This window comes from Gymnoscopelus braueri (genome assembly GCF_963280865.1).
Source record: "Gymnoscopelus braueri genome assembly, chromosome: 17".
NCBI classification, from domain to species: domain Eukaryota; kingdom Metazoa; phylum Chordata; class Actinopteri; order Myctophiformes; family Myctophidae; genus Gymnoscopelus; species Gymnoscopelus braueri.
Window position 1 is genome coordinate 37,373,755 of NC_137617.1, and position 19,036 is coordinate 37,392,790.

At 43.5% G+C, this 19,036-nt stretch overlaps 2 protein-coding genes across 3 annotated transcripts in view; one reads left to right on the forward strand and one right to left on the reverse strand.

The window, feature by feature from the left end:
* Positions 1-19,036, reverse strand: part of cpxm2 (carboxypeptidase X (M14 family), member 2) — a 50,838-nt gene that overhangs the window by 12,450 nt on the left and 19,352 nt on the right. For both annotated transcript variants that reach the window (XM_080454348.1, XM_080454347.1), the window contains exons 5-8: positions 15,161-15,245; positions 12,100-12,250; positions 11,326-11,414; positions 404-527 (exon numbers count right to left, since the gene is read on the reverse strand). In XM_080454348.1, the coding sequence (XP_080310474.1) occupies positions 404-527; positions 11,326-11,414; positions 12,100-12,250; positions 15,161-15,245 (449 nt within the window). The remainder of the gene's footprint in view (positions 1-403; positions 528-11,325; positions 11,415-12,099; positions 12,251-15,160; positions 15,246-19,036) is intronic.
* Positions 2,666-5,256, forward strand: LOC308104359 (E3 ubiquitin-protein ligase TRIM35-like; the record flags this gene model as incomplete). The annotated part of the gene is made up of 2 exons (XM_080454771.1): positions 2,666-3,068; positions 4,289-5,256. 2 exons carry the CDS (start codon positions 2,666-2,668, stop codon positions 5,254-5,256), a joined length of 1,371 nt encoding a protein of 456 aa, XP_080310897.1.

Below are 19,036 nucleotides of genomic sequence, written 5' to 3' on the forward strand. Positions count from 1 at the left end.
GGGCGGTGTAGCCGCCCCTATAAGTGGGGTTGGGACACCTCATTCTCTGTACTGTGATTGGCTCATTAGTACACCCCTAGCTGTACTGTGATTGGCTGACTCTATTGGCTTACTCTATTCAGCACTGTGATTGGCTAGCGAGACACATGATGACATTAATAACCTATAAATAGGACTATGCACTTCCAAAAATACATTTTTTTTGGAAGTGAGCTTCCATCACTGTGATGACCACTGTGATGACCACACCGCCCACTTCACACTGGGTGTGATTTTTTTTGTTATAGAGGGCAATTATAATGTATTAAGGCATATTTGGCTCATTTAATGGACCAGGCTCCATTTACATGATATCGATCGATGGTCCTTTTATTTCATGATACAGTTTTGTTGATATTCTTACCAACTTCATGTTCTCCTGGGTTGTCCGAGATCTCTATGGCATAGAGCTTGAGACCGTTGTAGCTCTTCCCTATGTTATAGATCCGTGTGATATTGGGGCACATGTCATTGACCACCTTCATAAGCTGTGAGAGAAGAACAGTTGGCAATTAGCTCTTAGTATGTGATGTAAATCTCGACCCAAAGCCATTGTTCAAACTGCAGGAAAGTCTCAAACACAATCTTTAGGACTGGCTGTCCACACCGTCATTTGCAAGTGATCAGTTTGGATGTTGTATCTGCATTGGTTGCTATGGTATTGATGTAACGACGTAAGTGCAGTTAGGGCTGTCACCAGTGGCGGAACAACTGAAAGCCGGGCCGGTAGGCTCGGCACACTGATCAGGCCCCCCCCCCTGCGCCAACAGTATAAAGCACCCTGGAGGCTATGGTTATCTCTCTCTCATCACCGACACTCGAACCACTTAAACCTTCCAGAGTAACCAGCATCGATACCAGCAGGATTAATCACCTTACCAACCAGTTAAACACAGATCACAGATCCAAGGACGAGTAGCTGGATTTACAAACCCAGTGAAGCCCCACAGCGGCTCTTGAGTCCGGTTCTAAACAACCAGCCGATTATCTGTACTATATGGTCCCTCAAACGGAGAGCCGGATTTAAAGCTTACTCAGAGGGCAACATGCCAGAAGCCACAAAAAAAAGGAAACATCAAGGGTGGTCAACGGATTCTGATCCTGCCGTTCGGACATCACTGGTAGATCATACCGAATGCAACCTGACTGAAGGAGTACCCACGTCTGCCTTAGACGCCTCTGTGAACGAGTTGGTGGTAGGGCTCTGACATGAAGGAACACTGAGAGAGCTCCAGCAGCGGATTCAACAGCAGTCCCGAACGATCCAAGAACTGTCAGAAGAAATTAGAAATGGTACAGACACGAGCCGTCCAGTGCCAACCCATGGTTCCTCACAGGAACTCCGGACTGGTCCCGACACGCAGGGACCCATCAACTCCCTACGGGAGCCTCAGGCCGGTCCCAGCACGCAGAGACCCCTGGGACCCATCACCTCCCTACTGGAGCCTCAGGCCGGTCCCAGCACGCAGGGACCCCTGGCTCAGATCACAGAGCCCCTCACCAGGCCTGAACGGCAGTCCCATCGGGCGACCCGTTCCAGGCGGAGTTCCTCCTCAACCGATGAGGGTTCGGCAAGCAGGAGACGACGATCCAGGCCTGAACGGCAGTCCCATCGGGCGACCCGTTCCAGGCGGAGTTCCTCCTCAACCGATCAGGGTTCGGCAAGCAGGAGACGACGATCCAGGCCTGAACGGCAGTCCCATCGGGCGACCCGTTCCAGGCGGAGTTCCTCCTCAACCGATCAGGGTTCGGCAAGCAGGAGACGACGATCCAGGCGTGAACGGCAGTCCCATCTGGCGACCCGTTCCAGGCGGAGTTCCTCCTCAACCGATCAGGGTTCGGCAAGCAGGAGACGACGATCCACGCCTGAACAGCAGTCCCATCGGGCGACCCGTTCCAGGCGGAGTTCCTCCTCAACCGATCAGGGTTCGGCAAGCAGGAGACCTTTTTTTTATGCGTCTGAGAGAACACAAAATAACAAATTAATTGCCAAAAGCCTGGGTAAATAAATGTCTCTTCAGTGCGGACTTGAAGGAGTCCAATGTTGGCATCTGGCAAATCTCCATTGGGAGAGAGTTCCAGAGGTCAGGGGCTGCCACGCTGAAAGCCACGATAGTTTTTCTCTCCAGCCTGCACCCAACTCCTCCTCTAAAACTTTGTTTATCTGCCAGACAGGCATGTAGTCAGCACTCTGCCTCACTCTCTCAAAGATCTTCTGGAGCTGGGGGTTGATGAAGCCGTTGTCTTGTATGCTGAACATCTGACCAATCTTGAGCGCGGCCCCTCAGACTTTACACAGCGTGTTGACTATTCTCTCAGCCTCCGACAGGAGAGGAGAGTCCAGCAGAGCATCTCCTTGTCGTTTGCCACCCAGGGACTGTTTCGCCACCTCCGCGATGGCACCGAAGCCCAGCCCTACTGCCAGTCCACCAAAGTTAACCAGCCTGCTGATCCTAGTGGCAGGAACCTTCCTCTCTCTGGCACGCTCACTCAGCTTTTGCCTGACAGGTTTGACCAGCACCTTCTTTGCCTCTCTGGCCTTCTGGATATCCTCTGGCGTGAGTCCACTGTGTCGTGGACAAACCTGACCTGGTAGTGGTGCCGCAGGTGGTGGATCCTAGCGGGGATGTGGAGGAACCGGGCACTCTGTCCTGGCCAGCCTGCCCCGCCAGGAGCCGCCGTCCCTGGGGTTGGAGGAGGAGGCACTCCTGCTGGCATCTCCTCTGTGGCCCCATCTGGAGGAAGCTCAGACCCTACGGACCACTTGGCTGCCTCTTCAGGGTCCACCGCCTCCCAGCCCTCGGCATCAGGAAACACATCTTCCTTTATAGACTGTTGCGTAGCGCTTCCTCCCATGACGGTGCCCATGAGCCCCTCCACTGCCTCCTGGGCAGCCTTGACCACAGCACCCCGGGGTGGAGTTGCAGGCCATCAGTCTGCGCTGCTCCCCCTGGGTCCTACAAAAGGAGCAGCCCACCTTGTTAGCCCCTCGCAGCACCTGCATCAGCTCATTCAGAGACATTATTGTTGTAAAGCGATGTTCATTCACTGTGATGGATCATGTATGTAACAGCAGTGATCTGACCTCCACTAGACTACAACCATTCCTATGTAAAAATAACACACAGGAACAAATTTGTGTCCCGGAAGTAAGCGGTTTGACAGACGTGTACTGACATCACAGTATTAAAACTTACATAGTACAGACATCAGACTGGTCTCCAAATACTCTGACAAATTGTGACAATGGGTACTGACATCATCATTGTAGATAACTGACGTCATAGACTGGCATGCAAGTGCTTTGTGCCTATTTCACCCTTACATTAACCCAGGCAATGTTGGGTACCCTGGCTAGTTATACCATATGAGTCTGGACCAAGCCCCCAGAACCCGGGGCAGGGGTTTTGGCGGCTTGCAATTTGGTAGTCTTTTACACTGGTATTGCAAATTTGGGCCGGTTGGTGCCCACTATGAACGAATGAAAACGGTTTCGACCAATGGGCTCGACTCACAGGCTTGCACACAGAGGTAGTTTGTGACGTAGATGCATAAAGGGCACTACTTGAATCCATAAAGGAATGTAATCAGCAGACATGGAGATAGCACTGGCCTGGTCCGCACCACGACGCACTCGTAACTGCAGTGACATCACAGTGATGTCCACTCTAAATTGGTCTATTTCTAGGGAAACAAGTATGCAGCACAGTTTCCACATCTACAGGAAGAAGTATAGTATTCATTCAAACGTGTGTTAACCAGCTGCTGAGTCGGACTTTAACAAGAACCACTATCCAAAGTAAGCGTGAACTTTTAGGGAACATTCTAGAGGAGGACTTGTTACCACAACTGACTGGCTGATTTGCTGTCTTGAACAGTGTTTGTACTGTAGGTTCACTCCGAGACTAAATGGCTTCCCAATTTGCTTTTTCAGTGGAGGATTTTTCCTGTCCCGTGTGTCATGACATATTTCAACATCCTGTTCTCCTGTCATGTAGCCACAGCTTCTGTAAAGACTGTCTGCAGAAATGGTGGACACATACGAAAGAAAATAAATGTCCACTTTGTTATAAAACATCTTCAGTAAATGATCCACCCTGTAACCTGGCTCTGAAGAACCTGTGTGATGCCACTATTCAAGAGAAATGTCAGCAAATGGTTCTCAAGGAAGAAGTCCAGAAATCTCTGAAGATCTTACAGAATAAACTGATGGTCTTCAATAAAGTTAAAACAAACTGTGACCAAGCAGCAGAACACATTAAGGTCCAGACCCAGAACACAGAGAGGAATATTATGGAGCAGTTTAAGAAGCTTCATCAGTTTCTGCACGAGGAAGAGGAGGCTAGGATTGCTGCATTGAGGGAGGAAGAGTTGAAGAAGACTCAGATGATGAAAGAGAAGATTGAGGGTCTGAACAGAGAGGTGTCAATCCTTTCATACATCATCAAAGGCATGGAGGAGGAGCTGAGAGCTGAACACATCTCATTCCTGCACAACCACAAGGCCACAATGGAAGGAGTCCAGCTCACACTGCAGGACCAACAACTGGTTTCAGGAGCACTGATGGACGTTGGCAAACACCTGGGTAACCTGACCTTCAGAGTCTGGGACAAGATGAAGGACATTGCCCCCTACACTCCGGTGATTTTGGACCCCAACGCTGCCCATCCAATGTACATCCTGTCTGATGATCTGACCAGTGTGAGACGTGGTAAGGCACAGCAGCTTCCCGACAACCCAGAGAGGTATGACTACTATGGAAATGTCCTGGGTTCTGAGGGCTTCAACTCAGGGACTCACAGCTGGGATGTTGAGGTTGGAGACAATGCACACTGGACAGTGGGTGTGTTACCGGAGTCTTTTCAGAGGAAAGGAAACAGGGGGGGTACATTCTGGAATATAGAGTTCCATAATGGTAAATACACAGCCAAATACTCACCAGGGAAACCCATTGATCTCGCGGTGCAGCGGAATCTCCGGAGGATCAGTGTCCGGCTGGACTGTGACGAAGGAAAGCTGACATTCTCAGATCCTGATTCTAATACGCACATACACACCTTCACGCACACTTTTACTGACACACTCTTTCCATACATGTTCACTGATCATATTCTCCCTCTGAAAATGTTACCAGCGAAGGTCAGAGTAAAGTCCCTGACAGCGTCAGACGTGTGCGAAGGGTCAAAACAAGAGAGAGAGAGAAGGAGAAGGGAATGAATGGAACGATGGAGCACGGTACGGACTCCCAGCGTGCGTGTGTGTGTGTGCGTGTGCATGCTTGTGTGTGTTTTGGTACATACTTTGTTTAATTTGTGTCAGTGTGAGTAGGTGTCCCTGACTGTTACTGTTCCTGAAGAATCCATGTGGGCTCAATCTAAAGAATCATCCATTGACTTCCAGTATAAAAGTACAGTTATAAAAAGTATATAGGTTAAAAAAATCACACCCTGTGTGAAGTGGGCGGTGTCTTGCTAGCTAATCACAATACTGAATGGAGTCAACCAATCATGTACAAAATATAAATACATTTATTGAAACACTCTTTATGATGGAAGAAACCATAACTTAAAAAAAACAAAATCATGTTTTTTTTAAAGTTATGGTTTCTTATATAGGGCTATGCACATGTGTCATGTGACACTGGCCAATCACAGTCCTGAATAGACTGTGATTGGCCAATCACGGTGCAGGGTTACACGGTACATTTGTTGGCCAATCACAGCGCAGGATTTGTTGTACAAATATGTACAAATATCCAAACCTCACTTATAGGGGCGGTTTCACCGCCCAAAAAGAGTCTGAACGAAGTTTCTAGGTGAAAGATGATGGAAGTTTTGAGAACAAATTATACACTAGATGGGTACTGTTCCTGGAGAAACGGTGTCGCTCAATCTCTTGACGTACGACACAAGATGTTCTTTAAAGGACCATTTCACCCCTGGAAGAAGTTTTCGGTCTTTTAATGAAGTTTAGGAGTCAAGAAACAAGATCCTGGGTTTTTTTTGGTGAATAATCTGTGTTTTTAGATATCTAGTAATCTTCGCATTCTTCGTGACGTTATTTGCGTCATGAGAGATATGTCTCATTCCTTTCCGCACTACATGTTGTCTTGACGCGTCTCAGTCAGACCAGCTCCAAACGACAGCCCCCGTAACACTTTGTTCAACCTTCTTTCGCCACTCGGCCACTCCCATTAGCTGCGGCCAGCGGGCAAACCCCCTTGCAGAGTGAGGCATTACTTTACCTGAGTTATCTTCTGATAGTTGTACTTGAATGTTGACATGAAATAATAATCCTGTGTAGTGTTTCATAAGCGCAAGCTTGAAAAAAAAATACAGCGTGGAGTGGCAGCGCTGGTAAACAAACACCGTCGCAAAGGCTAGGATCATAATACCAAGGATTCGACAGTGATGTCAATACTATGCGACACGGAAGTAGAACACCAGAAAGATACCAAGGATGTCCCAGTGATATGACATCACTAACGAATCCTTGGACATATATGTAACTAGATGAACGTGCGCGAGTACAGCCAGTGTTGCCAGATATTGTGAGAGAAATAAGCAGCCAGGTCTATGAAAACAAGCCCAAAAGAAGATAACTAGGCCAAGAGCACTTTACCTAGACATGGGATATATTTGAAAATTGCCGATCTACAAGCTCACAACGCTTCGCGACCCATTGTGAGCTTGTAGATCTGCTATTTACAAAAAAATCTTGAGGGGGAAAAAGTGCAAAATGTGGATTTTTTTTTTTTTTCATTTACTTTTTATTGGATTTTTCAGAACATGAAAACAAACATACACAAAAAAAGAAAAGACTAGCACATTACTAACAAACAAACCGAACATACAAAACATACAAATACAAACATATAAGGGGAAAATGTGGAATATTTTTGACACATATTTGTTAGGGGCTCCCTGGCACAAATTATAATTTCAGATGGGGGTCTGTGGAAAAATACATGAACATGTTTGAGAACCACTGGTTTAAACAACAATCAAAACATTTGGAAACAAGCCCAAATATCAACTACATTTTAGAAAGAAGCCGCTTATAATAAGCAGACATGGCGACACTGGCATGCTGTTTGGATGTTATTGTTGGAGATCACACCCACATGGAACCTCCCCTGCCACAAGGCACCAAAGCATTATGGTCATTGTAGTAATGCAGCAGTCCAGTCAAACCCTAGTCAAACACACAGATTTCATTATTTTTCTGGCCATAGGGTGCAAATTTTAAATTGTGCTACTGTTATCTACTACAAATACTATTACCATTGAGTGATTGCAGTTTCTTCCAGGGGTGAAATGCTCCTTTAAGCGTAAAATACAAATTTTTAAAGTTAAATATTAAAAAAAGTGAGGTGAGGATAAATACCTGGGATCAACCATCCAAACTAATGGGGAGTGTGGAAGAGAGGTGAAGAAGAGTGCAGGCAGGGAGGAACGGATGGAGGAAATGGTGGTCCCAGGAGTGACAAGGATGGTACACGATCATAAATGACTACAGGATCAGCCCAGGTTGGAAAGTTTGGGGATAAAAAAGAGGTTGAGACGGTATATATGGACGTGTGCTGAGGAGTGATGAGGGGTACACTGGGAGAAGGAGGCTGAAGATGTAGCTGCCAGGCAAGAGGAGAAGAGGAAGGTTTATGGATGCGGTGAGAGAGGACATGCAGGTGGCTGGAGTGAGCGAGGAAGATGCCGAAAACAGAAGCCGATGGAAACGGATGATCCACTGTGGCGACCCCTGATGGGAATTAGCCAAAAGAAGAGCAAGAACAAGAAATATTTCAAAAAGTATACGATTTAAAATCATCCAAAAGCCCCCGGCTATTTCCAGAGATGAACATTTTCAAGTCTGAAAGAGCAAGCCAAGGTTTTGAGGAGAAACAATAAAAAAGTAAATAAAGAAGTATGGAAACGGCTTGCATCTGAGAATGATGTCAAAACGGATGACGTCGTCCATTCCTGACCTGAACTCTTCCAAGTTCAGGAGCTTTTTTTGCTCAATCCTGGAGATATTTCAATGAATATTTAACCAAAACTAGCACATCTGCAGTGGTTAGAGGTGGACGCCTTATTTTTCCGTTGAGAGATTTTGACCATGGTGTCACTGTTTGACAAGTAGCCCCTCCTGAAGCTCATAAACCCCCATATCTCCCTCTGGAAACGGAGGGATTCGGTTTCCTATGCGGGAGACCCGAGTTCAATCCCTGGTGTTACGGTTGCAATTACCTCTCTCTGTCAGGAAAGGACATAAAACTTACAGATTGAAGCTTTAATAAAAAACAATCTGATTCCAATCGGAGGAAGAAATTACCTGTCTGCCAGCACTTTGGGGGGGGGGGGGGGAATGCCCCAGTAGAGGCTTGAAGGAACAAGACAATATATCAAGACTGAAGAGGGAAATAAAACATTTATAGTCTAAATATAAGGAGATAAAAGACGGTAACAACAACAAATGCGAGGCAGGATGAAACAGTTGCCCATTTTATTAGCGATAGACAACATTCTCACCAACAACAAGGCAAAGTTTCGTTACCACAGCAACCATTGCAGATAGGTTGACAGTGTCTGAATACACACATTGGATCTGATCTCTTAACACATCAAATAACACTCTGGACAGCCAGTAGCTACTAAAGATCTGAAGAGCCTAAAGCAGGGGTGGGCAACTTTGATGATGGAGAGGGCCACTATAATATAGATTATTTTATTTCCACACTTCCACACTCCGGGGCCACATTGCATATTGTTGCTGTCGGGCAGAAACCTCTTATCTCCATATTTGAACTTGATTTGTTTAGTAAATGAATGTCCCACTTCGTCATTCTACTACTGTATGTCACTCAAAACTGACATACAGACATACACAAAAATAGCGTTTGAGCTTGTAGATCGACTGTTTTTGCTATTTTCGAATTGGAAAAGTAATATTTTTTAATTTAATTTCAAACGCATAAGTTATACTTATGTTAACATTATGAACTTAAATACAAAAACATTGGACATAAATAAGACAACAACATTTTAATACTAGTCATAAAACAACCAATATAGACTGAAGTAATTAAAGCGGGTCATTTGCATGTTTTGAATTGTAACAGCTGAAATCAATAATACGTATCAGTATTCCGATATTAACCTGTTGAGGTGGGGGCCGCATGTACAATAGGCCAGTTGCCTATGTATGGCCTAAACAAAGCCTAATAAAAGACCACCAGAGATGAGAGAATAATGTGCTGAAATGATAAGTTAATCAATTCAGCACTATTCTTAAAAAAAAAAATCGAAGTATGTCCAGCATCGCATTCCCCTAGATCAGATTCTTCTAGTCGGTCTGGATATGATTTTACCAAAACAAACGCCTAACAAAGTACAGACAGTTCCCTTGGCACTCAAGTGGAAAGCGCTGCCTCATAACGTTAGCACGGTGTTGTGTGCATATCGTGTCGCTGAAACACCATGGCAATGAAAACAATAACAAAAAGGCGTCTTGGGTTAATAATGTTCTGAGCAATAAAAGGTGCCGAGCGAGGATACGGGTCAAGGCATGATGATGTACTGCACGAGGATGGAATTGGGGAACAGATGGACCACAGCAATTGCATGCGTGACTGTGTGAGCCAAATATAACAATAACACCTACCGTGTGTGTGTGTGTGTGTGTGTGTGTGTGTGTGTGTGTGTGTGTGTGTGTGTGTGTGTGTGTGTGTGTGTGTGTGTGTGTGTGTGTGTGTGTGTGTGTGTGTGTGTGTGTGTGTGTGTGTGTGTGTGTGTGTGTGTGTGTGTGTGTGTGTGTGTGTGTGTGTGTGAGCAGCGGGGAGACGGCTAACACGACAAGCAGCATTAATGTTAGACATTTTTGTTTACATGCTCCCACATGCACCAGCTGCTGTGGGGACATCATTAATCAGTCGGGAGTGATCAGGTTTTAATTAAGGCGTGTTGAACCTAGATTTCTACCGAGTAAATCATTAAACAAACATCTGTTTTTTTTGGTACACAAAACAAGGGAAGATGTGTGAAATTCTTGCCACGTTCTCGGCTATAATAGCCTGCTATTCCCTCAACAATTACACCTGGCTCATATAGCCTGGAACAATGCATGACTTGTTCCAGTTTTTACCTACAGTACTACTATCCACTTAATCACTCATATAGGCTGTTCTATCTTTTGGAAGTACAATGAACTTAATGAAGCACATGATGTACTTATCAGGTCGTGGTCTCTAGGTGAATGGTGTCATTAAAACGATGGTTTGAGGGAATCCTGCCTTGATAAAGTGCCCTGATAATGCCACATCATTGTCTGGAGGGACTCCATGTTAAACTTGTCCTCACATGCTTTTAGAACCCAGTTTCAACCCTTCGGCTCGACCCATGGCTTTTAAACATAACCAGGGGGGACTACTGGAAAGTAAAATGATGTAAAAGGCTTTTCCAAAAACCTGTCAAAAAGCTTCACCTCGGGACTCTGTCAAAGCCATGTTGAAGACATTTACTCCCCGAGGAGGCATTTACTTTAATGGAGTAGATACCGTGAGCTATTTCCACTTGCAGCCTGTGAGGTTATGGTACCGGAAAGTTTAAAGTGTGCTGAAGGGAAACCCGGGTACTTGCGAGTATTAGCCACCTGCACATAGAGCAACATGTCAAGGTCAAAGAGGTATTAAAGACCTATGACTAATGATGCACATTAGCCGCAAAAACGTTCCTACTTCAAACACTGAATTGATATCTTTTTCTTTTTCACTCCAGCAATGCCCGCTGTTGCATAGTCACCCGTACCGTTTAAGGGTTTGTGCGAGTTTGTCTCATTGAGGTTCACACAACAGAAGTTCGGGATGCTGGCCTAGCAGCAGGCTGTTTAGAGGAGCTGCTGAGATTATGATTCACAACACCTTGTACCTTCATAGCCATTCGGTTACAGTGTTCGCACGCTGGCAAATACAGCTGTCTTTGTGCGCAGTACAAACAGGCTACTGTGTGGCGACAACACCATGAATAAGAAATGCCTCGACCCTCCAGATGCTCGATGCATTCTCATTGGCTTGGCACGGTGCATTCCCATCAATCTGCTCTCGCAGAGGGCACGCGGCTTTGATGGATGAAGCGCACGCATCGTTTGAGCAGCAAACACAAAAAAAATATTGTATTGCTAACATGTTCTGGTGCTGTGCAGGAATAATCTATAGCTGAACCTTTCATGAATAAAACATGGGAAAAAAAGGCAGAATCGAAATCGGATATTGCCGGCTTTATTGCAACTTACCTGCCTCATTTCTTTGTAGCTGTGATGTCTGAAGTCTAAGTTGTCTGTAGTTGTGACTTCATTGCGTCTGTGGTAATAATTGTTGGGGTCTGCAGAGGATCAAAAAAACACATGATATTCAGAGGTTAACCACTTAAACCCTATTGACTTGGGTTCCCCAGGGATCTGTAGGCGCTCTGTTCCCTTTTTGTGACTATTTAAAAAAATATATATAGTGAAAATAGCTGATCTACAAGCTCACAATGCGTCACATTGCGACGCGTTGTGTTGTGAGCCTGTAGATCTGTTATATCCACTACTTTTGTGTGACACACTCTTGGGTGACGAAGTAGGGCATTCATTTATGAAAAAACATAAATATGGAGATACAAGGTTTCTTCCCGACACCGACAATATATTAATTATCTTGCTACAGTATATAATGTATACTGTATACAGCAGCAACATAGGATTTAGCAGTGGTTTAGAACAGTGGTTCTCAAAAATAGCAGATATACAAGCTGACAGCGCGCCACTTTGTGCCGCACTGCGACCTTGTACATCTGATATTTTTGAATATTTTAAAAAACTTTTTGAATAATTTTGAATCTTTTTTACACAAATCTTCTCTTCTGGGAGGGTCCCTGATGGCTCATTTTACAAAAACAAATACAAATCATTTTGGGGGTCCTTGGCACGAGAACGTTTTGAGAACTACTGATTTAGAAAGCATTTTGTACAATCGGCCTCATGTCTTTATAATGGGTGTATACTAGGCCCATACAAACCCGTCACCTGGCATGGGACAGCCAAGGATCTCTGCTCTCATGCAGATGTTGCCACTATTAAACCAGGAACGAGGATTCACTCGGATGTACCGGGCGAGCACTGGCTTCAGGAATCGGTTCTTGACCGGGATCTCCTTTTCCTTGTTGCCAACGAAGATCTACTGAGGCAAAGCACATTCAATCCATAGTGAATAAATGTGACCAAATTTGACTGGGAGACAGTCATCTAGCATTTTTTCATTTTAATTTTTTTTGAAAATACTCCAGTAAAGTAAAAGATACCTCAAACTTATACTTTAGTACAGTACTTGAGTAAATGTACATAGTTACTTTACACCACTGGCTATGGGGGCTTGTACTCGTCTATGAGCCGAGTACAAATCTATATGTACAGTTTGATCTCTTGCTTGTGAACGTGCAAATTGGTTGTCTGTCAAGTACATGAGTACAGCTTTGTTTATATCCACGGATAGGTCTTGGTCAGTGCTGATCACAACAGAACTGAGAGGGGAAAAAAGTGTTGACCAGAAAACTTCAGCTAGATGTTAGTTATTCAGATAAAACACATTTATGACGTAATGTATTTCATACAGTAGTCATTTAACTTAACGGCTGTTGGGACTGAAGACGTATCCTATGATGAGTCCACAATATTCAGTTTAATCCCTCGTAAACAAACCTGAAAGAGCATATTTGTGTCCGGTCGTGAAACGCTCACTTTTACTCTTGAGTTATTGCAATTTCATAGGCCTGTTTATGTATTTATCATGGTTCCGGTATAATGTAATTGTATCATAAAGACCTATCCAGACGGGATTATTGTTACCGGGGGACGTCTTGTAATGTAATGTTCACTCACTGGTGTAATTAGGTGACTTTGGCACTGTGCAGGTCAACGTTAAAGGGATAGTTCACCCCCAAAATGACTTTTTTTCTATCGATTAGTCACCTGAATTCATGAACGGAACCGCTGCCTACCGGTCCGCCTGGTCATCAAATTATTGGCTTAGGAATGCGACAAAAATAAAAAGATATCCATGAATTCAAGTCTCCATGGGGTCACTAATCGATAGAAAAAAAGTCATTTTGGGGGTGAACTATCCCTTTAATACAAGTGTATCTATCAGGTGATTGGCCAAATGCAAAATGAAAAAACACTATGCCTGATGAAAACATCACTTAGTTTAGTTAGTGTTGAAACATAAGCTAAATACAAGAGAGAAACGATCCGTTGCGCCTTTCTTTATTTTAACAACAGTAAATGTTATTTGAAGTTTATTTGTCCCTGATGTCTAGTATGTCAGTGTTTTGGGAGCATTCATCTTTGAGTGCTTTAACACAGGTTAAAGCAGGCGGTGGTCCAGGTACAGTATGATGCCTTTGATTCATTCCTCTTAAGCCCTCCGTTTCATAGTCTTTTGATTTGTATGTGATTTATTTTTGAAATAACATATTTTTGAAAAAATACTGTATGTATAACTGCAACAAATACACATTCATTGACAATGATGAGGATAACACAATAAAGTACAAAAAATAAAAGGGACATTTTGAAATGCCTGATAGCTTGGCCAGACCCTAATGCTCCTTGAGAGCACGAGGAGCATTGAGGACCCATGGTTCGAATCCGGCCTTTATCTTTCTTGCATGTCTCTCCCCCCCTTGGTCTCCTGTCTCTCTACACTGACCAATCTAAGATAAAGCATAATAACATGCCAAAAATCTTTAAAATAGATAAATAATTGTGGTCCAGCCCATATACTGCTGTAGTTCTGGACCTAGGCTAATTATAATTTAATTGTGGTTCTATTGGCTTGGTCAGCTTCATCTTAAACACGCAAGAAAGTATGTGAGTAAAAAATGTCTTCCTTTAAGGAACAACCCGAGTAGAACTTCATGACAGCTTATTAAATCCTCTAAGTGGGATGTTTTTTCACCACCTTTGGCATTTTGAAAGATCAAACGGGTATTTGGCACAAAAGTTGGTGGAGAGGGGTGACGTGGGAGATTGTTACAGTAGGTCAAACTAGAGGTGGAGAAGTACATCCCAAATACCATATTTGGCATCATTAACCAGAATGTGCACATTTAGGCTACATCAAAATTATAGAGGGATTTTTTTTGTTTTGCTTGCACCATAGCATGGCCAAAAACTGACTTTCAGTTAACCCATTTAGACAGGGAAAGCATCTTGTGTCATTTTAGATTTCTTTGGCTATTCAAAAGAAATGCAGATATACAAGCTCATACTGTAGCACGGCACCGAGTGCCGCGCTATGAGCTTGTAGATCTGCATTTTTTTGGAAAAATCTTAATGCTTCTGGGGGTCCCTGGAACAACATATTTTGAGATGGGGATCCGCGGCCAAATACATATATTTTTGGCGGTCCTTGACATGGAAAAGTTGGAGCACCACTGATACAGAAACATACTGTTAGGATTTAGAAAACATTTTTAGATATGTATTTGGCCGCGGACCCCCATCTCAAAATGTTTGTTCCAGGGACCCCCAGAAGCAAAGATTTGAGTTACAAATGTTAGCTTTAAAAAATATACATTCAAAAAAGCTCATAGTGCGGCACTCGGTGGTGCACTATGAGCTTGTATATCTGCTATTTTTGAATAGCCAAAGAAATCTAAAATGACAGAGATGCGTTCCCGGATTGAATGGGTTAAAAAAAGAACATTTAACCAATTCACCCCTTCAGGGTGATGCAACCCCCCGCCGTTCCACAGCGGGGTCCCGTATTACTGTGTCATTCATTATCCCTCTCTTGTGTTGCATCTGACATCTGTCTTTTGTCTTTAGTCTAGTTAAACTCACTTCCCAGTGAGAGTTGAGAAACTGAATCCTGTTTTTTTTTTTGCCATCCACTTATGCAGTATTTGACTGGTTGCAGCGAGTTAACAAGGGGAAGGTATGACGGCGACTAAAAGGATCTATTCAAAGGACTCTTTGCTGCTGAAAATAAAGTGTCAGTACTATTGCAGAGATATATGTACGTCAGGCTACACTTTAATTGGATTTCCCCGAAATCCAATTAGCCTTTGTAATGTCCATCACTCACCAAGTCGTCCGTTCTGTTCTTCAGCGTAACCCAGGTGTGGCTGTCGTTGCTCACCAGGACTTTGTATGATGTCACCCAATCACTCCTGGTTGTAATGAGGGGAGAGGAAGAGAAATGTCTTATTAGGCTGAGGTGTCCGTGACAATATGGCTCGGCACGCATCCAGACATGAGCACACATGTGTCTCTTCTGATGAATGTCGGTTTAGAAACAAGTTAGGAGGTCAAACTGTGACCCCTTAGAACATTCGTTACAATCTGCCATGTTTCAGTTCAAACTACATGAGAGCAAAACTGTATGTCTAGTGCACCTTTAGTGGATTCTATCTATACTTATGAACTAGCTGTGCACTAACTGTGAAAAGAGAATTCTGCTGAGCATATACCGTACACTATAGCACAAGTAAGACTTGTATAGTAAGACCAAATATCAGTAATATGTAGTCAAATTAATATTATGATTTGAATTGCAGGAGTTATTTACAGCAGTGGTTCTCAAACCTTTTCATGTCAAGGACCCCCAAAATGATATGTATTTGGCCCCCATCTCAAAATATTTTGTCCCAGGAAAGATTTGAGTTACAAATGTTCGCTTTAGAAAATATATCGAATTTTTTCAAAAATAGCAGATCTACAAGCTCATAGCGCGGCACTCGCTACGAGCATATCTGCTATTTTTGAATAGCCAAAGTATAAAACATGGATAAAGGGGTTAAAATGATTGTGACGCTTTATTAACCAATTTTGCTGGGGACCCCCTGGTACCCCCCGTCAAGGACCCCTGGGGGTCCCCGGACCCCACTTTGAGAAACAATGATTTACAGTAGATACACTTTTATTGAAGGAGGAAAAATGAAGGAAATCCAGTTCATAGTACTGTAGCACCACAGTAAGGATGAAACAAAGAGATAGGTATAAGGGTATAGAGAACAAGTACCGGATAAGTAGGAACACTAGTAAAAAGATAGGATAACAATATGAAAGACAGTGTAAAGTGGATTGGCCGTGTAATGAATAGGCTTCTGTCTGAATGCGTGCAGGCTGTGTTCTGCAAATGCACTGTTCAGTGAATCCTGGATGTAGTTTAGCACATCAAGTCTGAGTTAATTGCCTCACTTTGGGGTTGTCACCGCGCCAAGCCACATTCCTTGAGTGAACCTCATACATGGCAACAAATTGTTTCTGATTCTGCCCCAGACTCTGTTCCTCTTACAGTAGTAGCAACCTTAGAATATTAATTCATTTAGACCGGGAACGCATTTGTGTGTCATTTTTAGATTTCTTTGGGCTATTCAAAAATAGCAGATATACAAGCTCATAGCGCAAAGAGCTTGTAGATCTGCAATTGTTGAAAAATGTGTGCAAGTCTTTGAATATATATATATATATATATATATATATATTTTTTTTAAAGCAAACATTTGTGACTCAAATCTTTGCTCCTTGGGATTCTACAAATGTCTTCTAAATCCTAACAGTTTTCTGAAAAACATATGTTGCTATATGAGTGGTTCTCAAACTTTTCCATGTCAAGGACCACCCAAATTTATGTATGTATTTGGCCGCGGACCCCCATCTCAAAATATGTTGTTCCAGGGGACCCCCAGAAGCACAGATCTTGCTCAAAGTTTCTACGATAAAAATAAATAAATAGCAGATCTACAAGCTCATAGTGCGGCACTCGGTGCCGCGCTATGAGCTTGTATATCTGCTATTTTTGAATAGTCAAATAAATCTTAAAATGACACAGATGCGTTCCCCTGTCTTAATGGATTAATCGAGAGCAACTTATTCAAGGCACAGAGACATGACTTCAGAACACTCTCTTCTCATGCCCATAATTGGAACGCACAAACGATGGGACGCCTTCCATCGCACTTTTTTAAAAGAACACAGCGCTACTGTACCTGATGTGCTGCTGGTTATACAGTAGGGCGTATAAGATGACAGATAAAGGCATCACGGTCAGTGGGATATTCTGGTAAGAATTCCCCGGCCTGCTAATTATAAAGCCTCTGTTATGATCAGAAGTCCCAGAGCTGGGAACTGCAGACAGCTAACCCAGCCCTAGACGGCTAATTGCTGGGAAATTCTGTCCCTTCTGCCCAGGCTGTGCTCTTCTGTGCGTGGAGATAGTGCAGAACTTGAAGGGAAATTACACACGCACGCACGCATACTCGCAACGCACACACACACGCACGAGCATACACACACACACACACACACACACACACACACACACACACACACACACACACACACGCACACGCACTGTAGCTACACAGCAGTTTCCAGAGGTCTGTGCCACCCTTTCCAATTAAGGAGTACAAAGGCCAGAATGTGTCAAATATTATTAGAGGTCAGACGCAGAGTGAACGTAGCTTCTAGGAAAAATGTGATAATCAGCAGAAAGTAAATGGTTTGCTTGGTGAACTGAGGGCCTTCTTGTTCCATTCTTCCCCCAGATGCAGCTAAATTTGTTTTGTTTTTTTTAAACCACCAGATGCCTGAGGAAGGAAGGAAGGTCCTTTGACCGAAACGTGGCAAATTTAATAAAAGTGTTTATTTATTGAGCAAGCTGGTGTCTCCTTCTCCTTTCAGTTTTTTAACCACTTAAAAAGGTCCCTACGCAATCAAATGGGAATGATTTTTTCCGTGCAATTAATTTGCCTGAAAATCAATCTTTCGCGCTGATGAAGCGACGCAATTTGTATTCAGAACGAGTTCGATTTTTTCACCGCAAATAACGGCATCAACCTGTATGAATGAACAATCAACTACAGTGCATAATTGTGATGCAAAATACTCTGTGGTGATTTTCATTTTGTTTATTTGTCATAGCCTCTGTGTGTGAAGACCTTAAGCCCTATTTTATAATTGCGATCAGATAGTCGATCCATACGCTCATAAAGCGTTGCGATGCGATGCGTTGTTTGTACTGTAGCTAGAACTGTTATTTTTTCTATTTTTGAAAAATGTCAGCTATAAATGCCCAAATTAGAGATGACAGGGTTCAGATGTCTGAACTGTTGAAATAATATTTCAACGAATTGATTCAGTTAGCATAGAGAGACTACTGCTTCATTGTAATGCAGAAGAGCTATAATAACTAGTATTGTTGGCAAGCAATTATCTGTATTGTCCCATAGACCATATTCACACGGCGGCCATATTGGAATTTAACATTGAAAGTGCTGCCACCCGGGGTGGCTACTTTCATTGACTTCATAGAAACATGGCCGCCATGTGAATATGGTCTATGGGTCAGAAAGGGCTTAGATGAGTCAGATTGCATGGCATACAGTATACTGTCGAATAGCATAGCTGCAACATACACTGTGTGTGTGTGTGTGTGTGTGTGTGTGTGTGTGTGTGTGTGTGTGTGTGTGTGTGTGTGTGTGTGTGTGTGTGTGTGTGTGTGTGTGTGTGTGTGTGTGTGTGTGTGTGTGTGTGTGTGTGTGACAGAGGGAGTGAGTGAGTAAATGCGTATGTGCGTATGGGAGAGAGGTGTCTGGGCACTGGCAGACGTACCGGTACTCTTATTTTTACTAAAAGTACATTTACATAAAAGTAGCAATATCACAATGTAGAAATACTCTTGTTATACAAGCAAAAGGCCTGTATTAAAAACTTTACTTAAGTATCAAGTACACAGTACAAACATGAACAAACATAAAAGTACTCAGTGAGTAAATGCGTGTGTGTGTGTGTGTGTGTGTGTGTGTGTGTGTGTGTGTGTGTGTGTGTGTGTGTGTGTGTGTGTGTGTGTGTGTGTGTGTGTGTGTGTGTGTGTGTGTGTGTGTGTGTGTGTGTGTGTGTGTGTGTGTGTGTGTGTGTGTGTGTGTGTGTGTGTGTGTGTGTGTGTGAATGTTAGTCT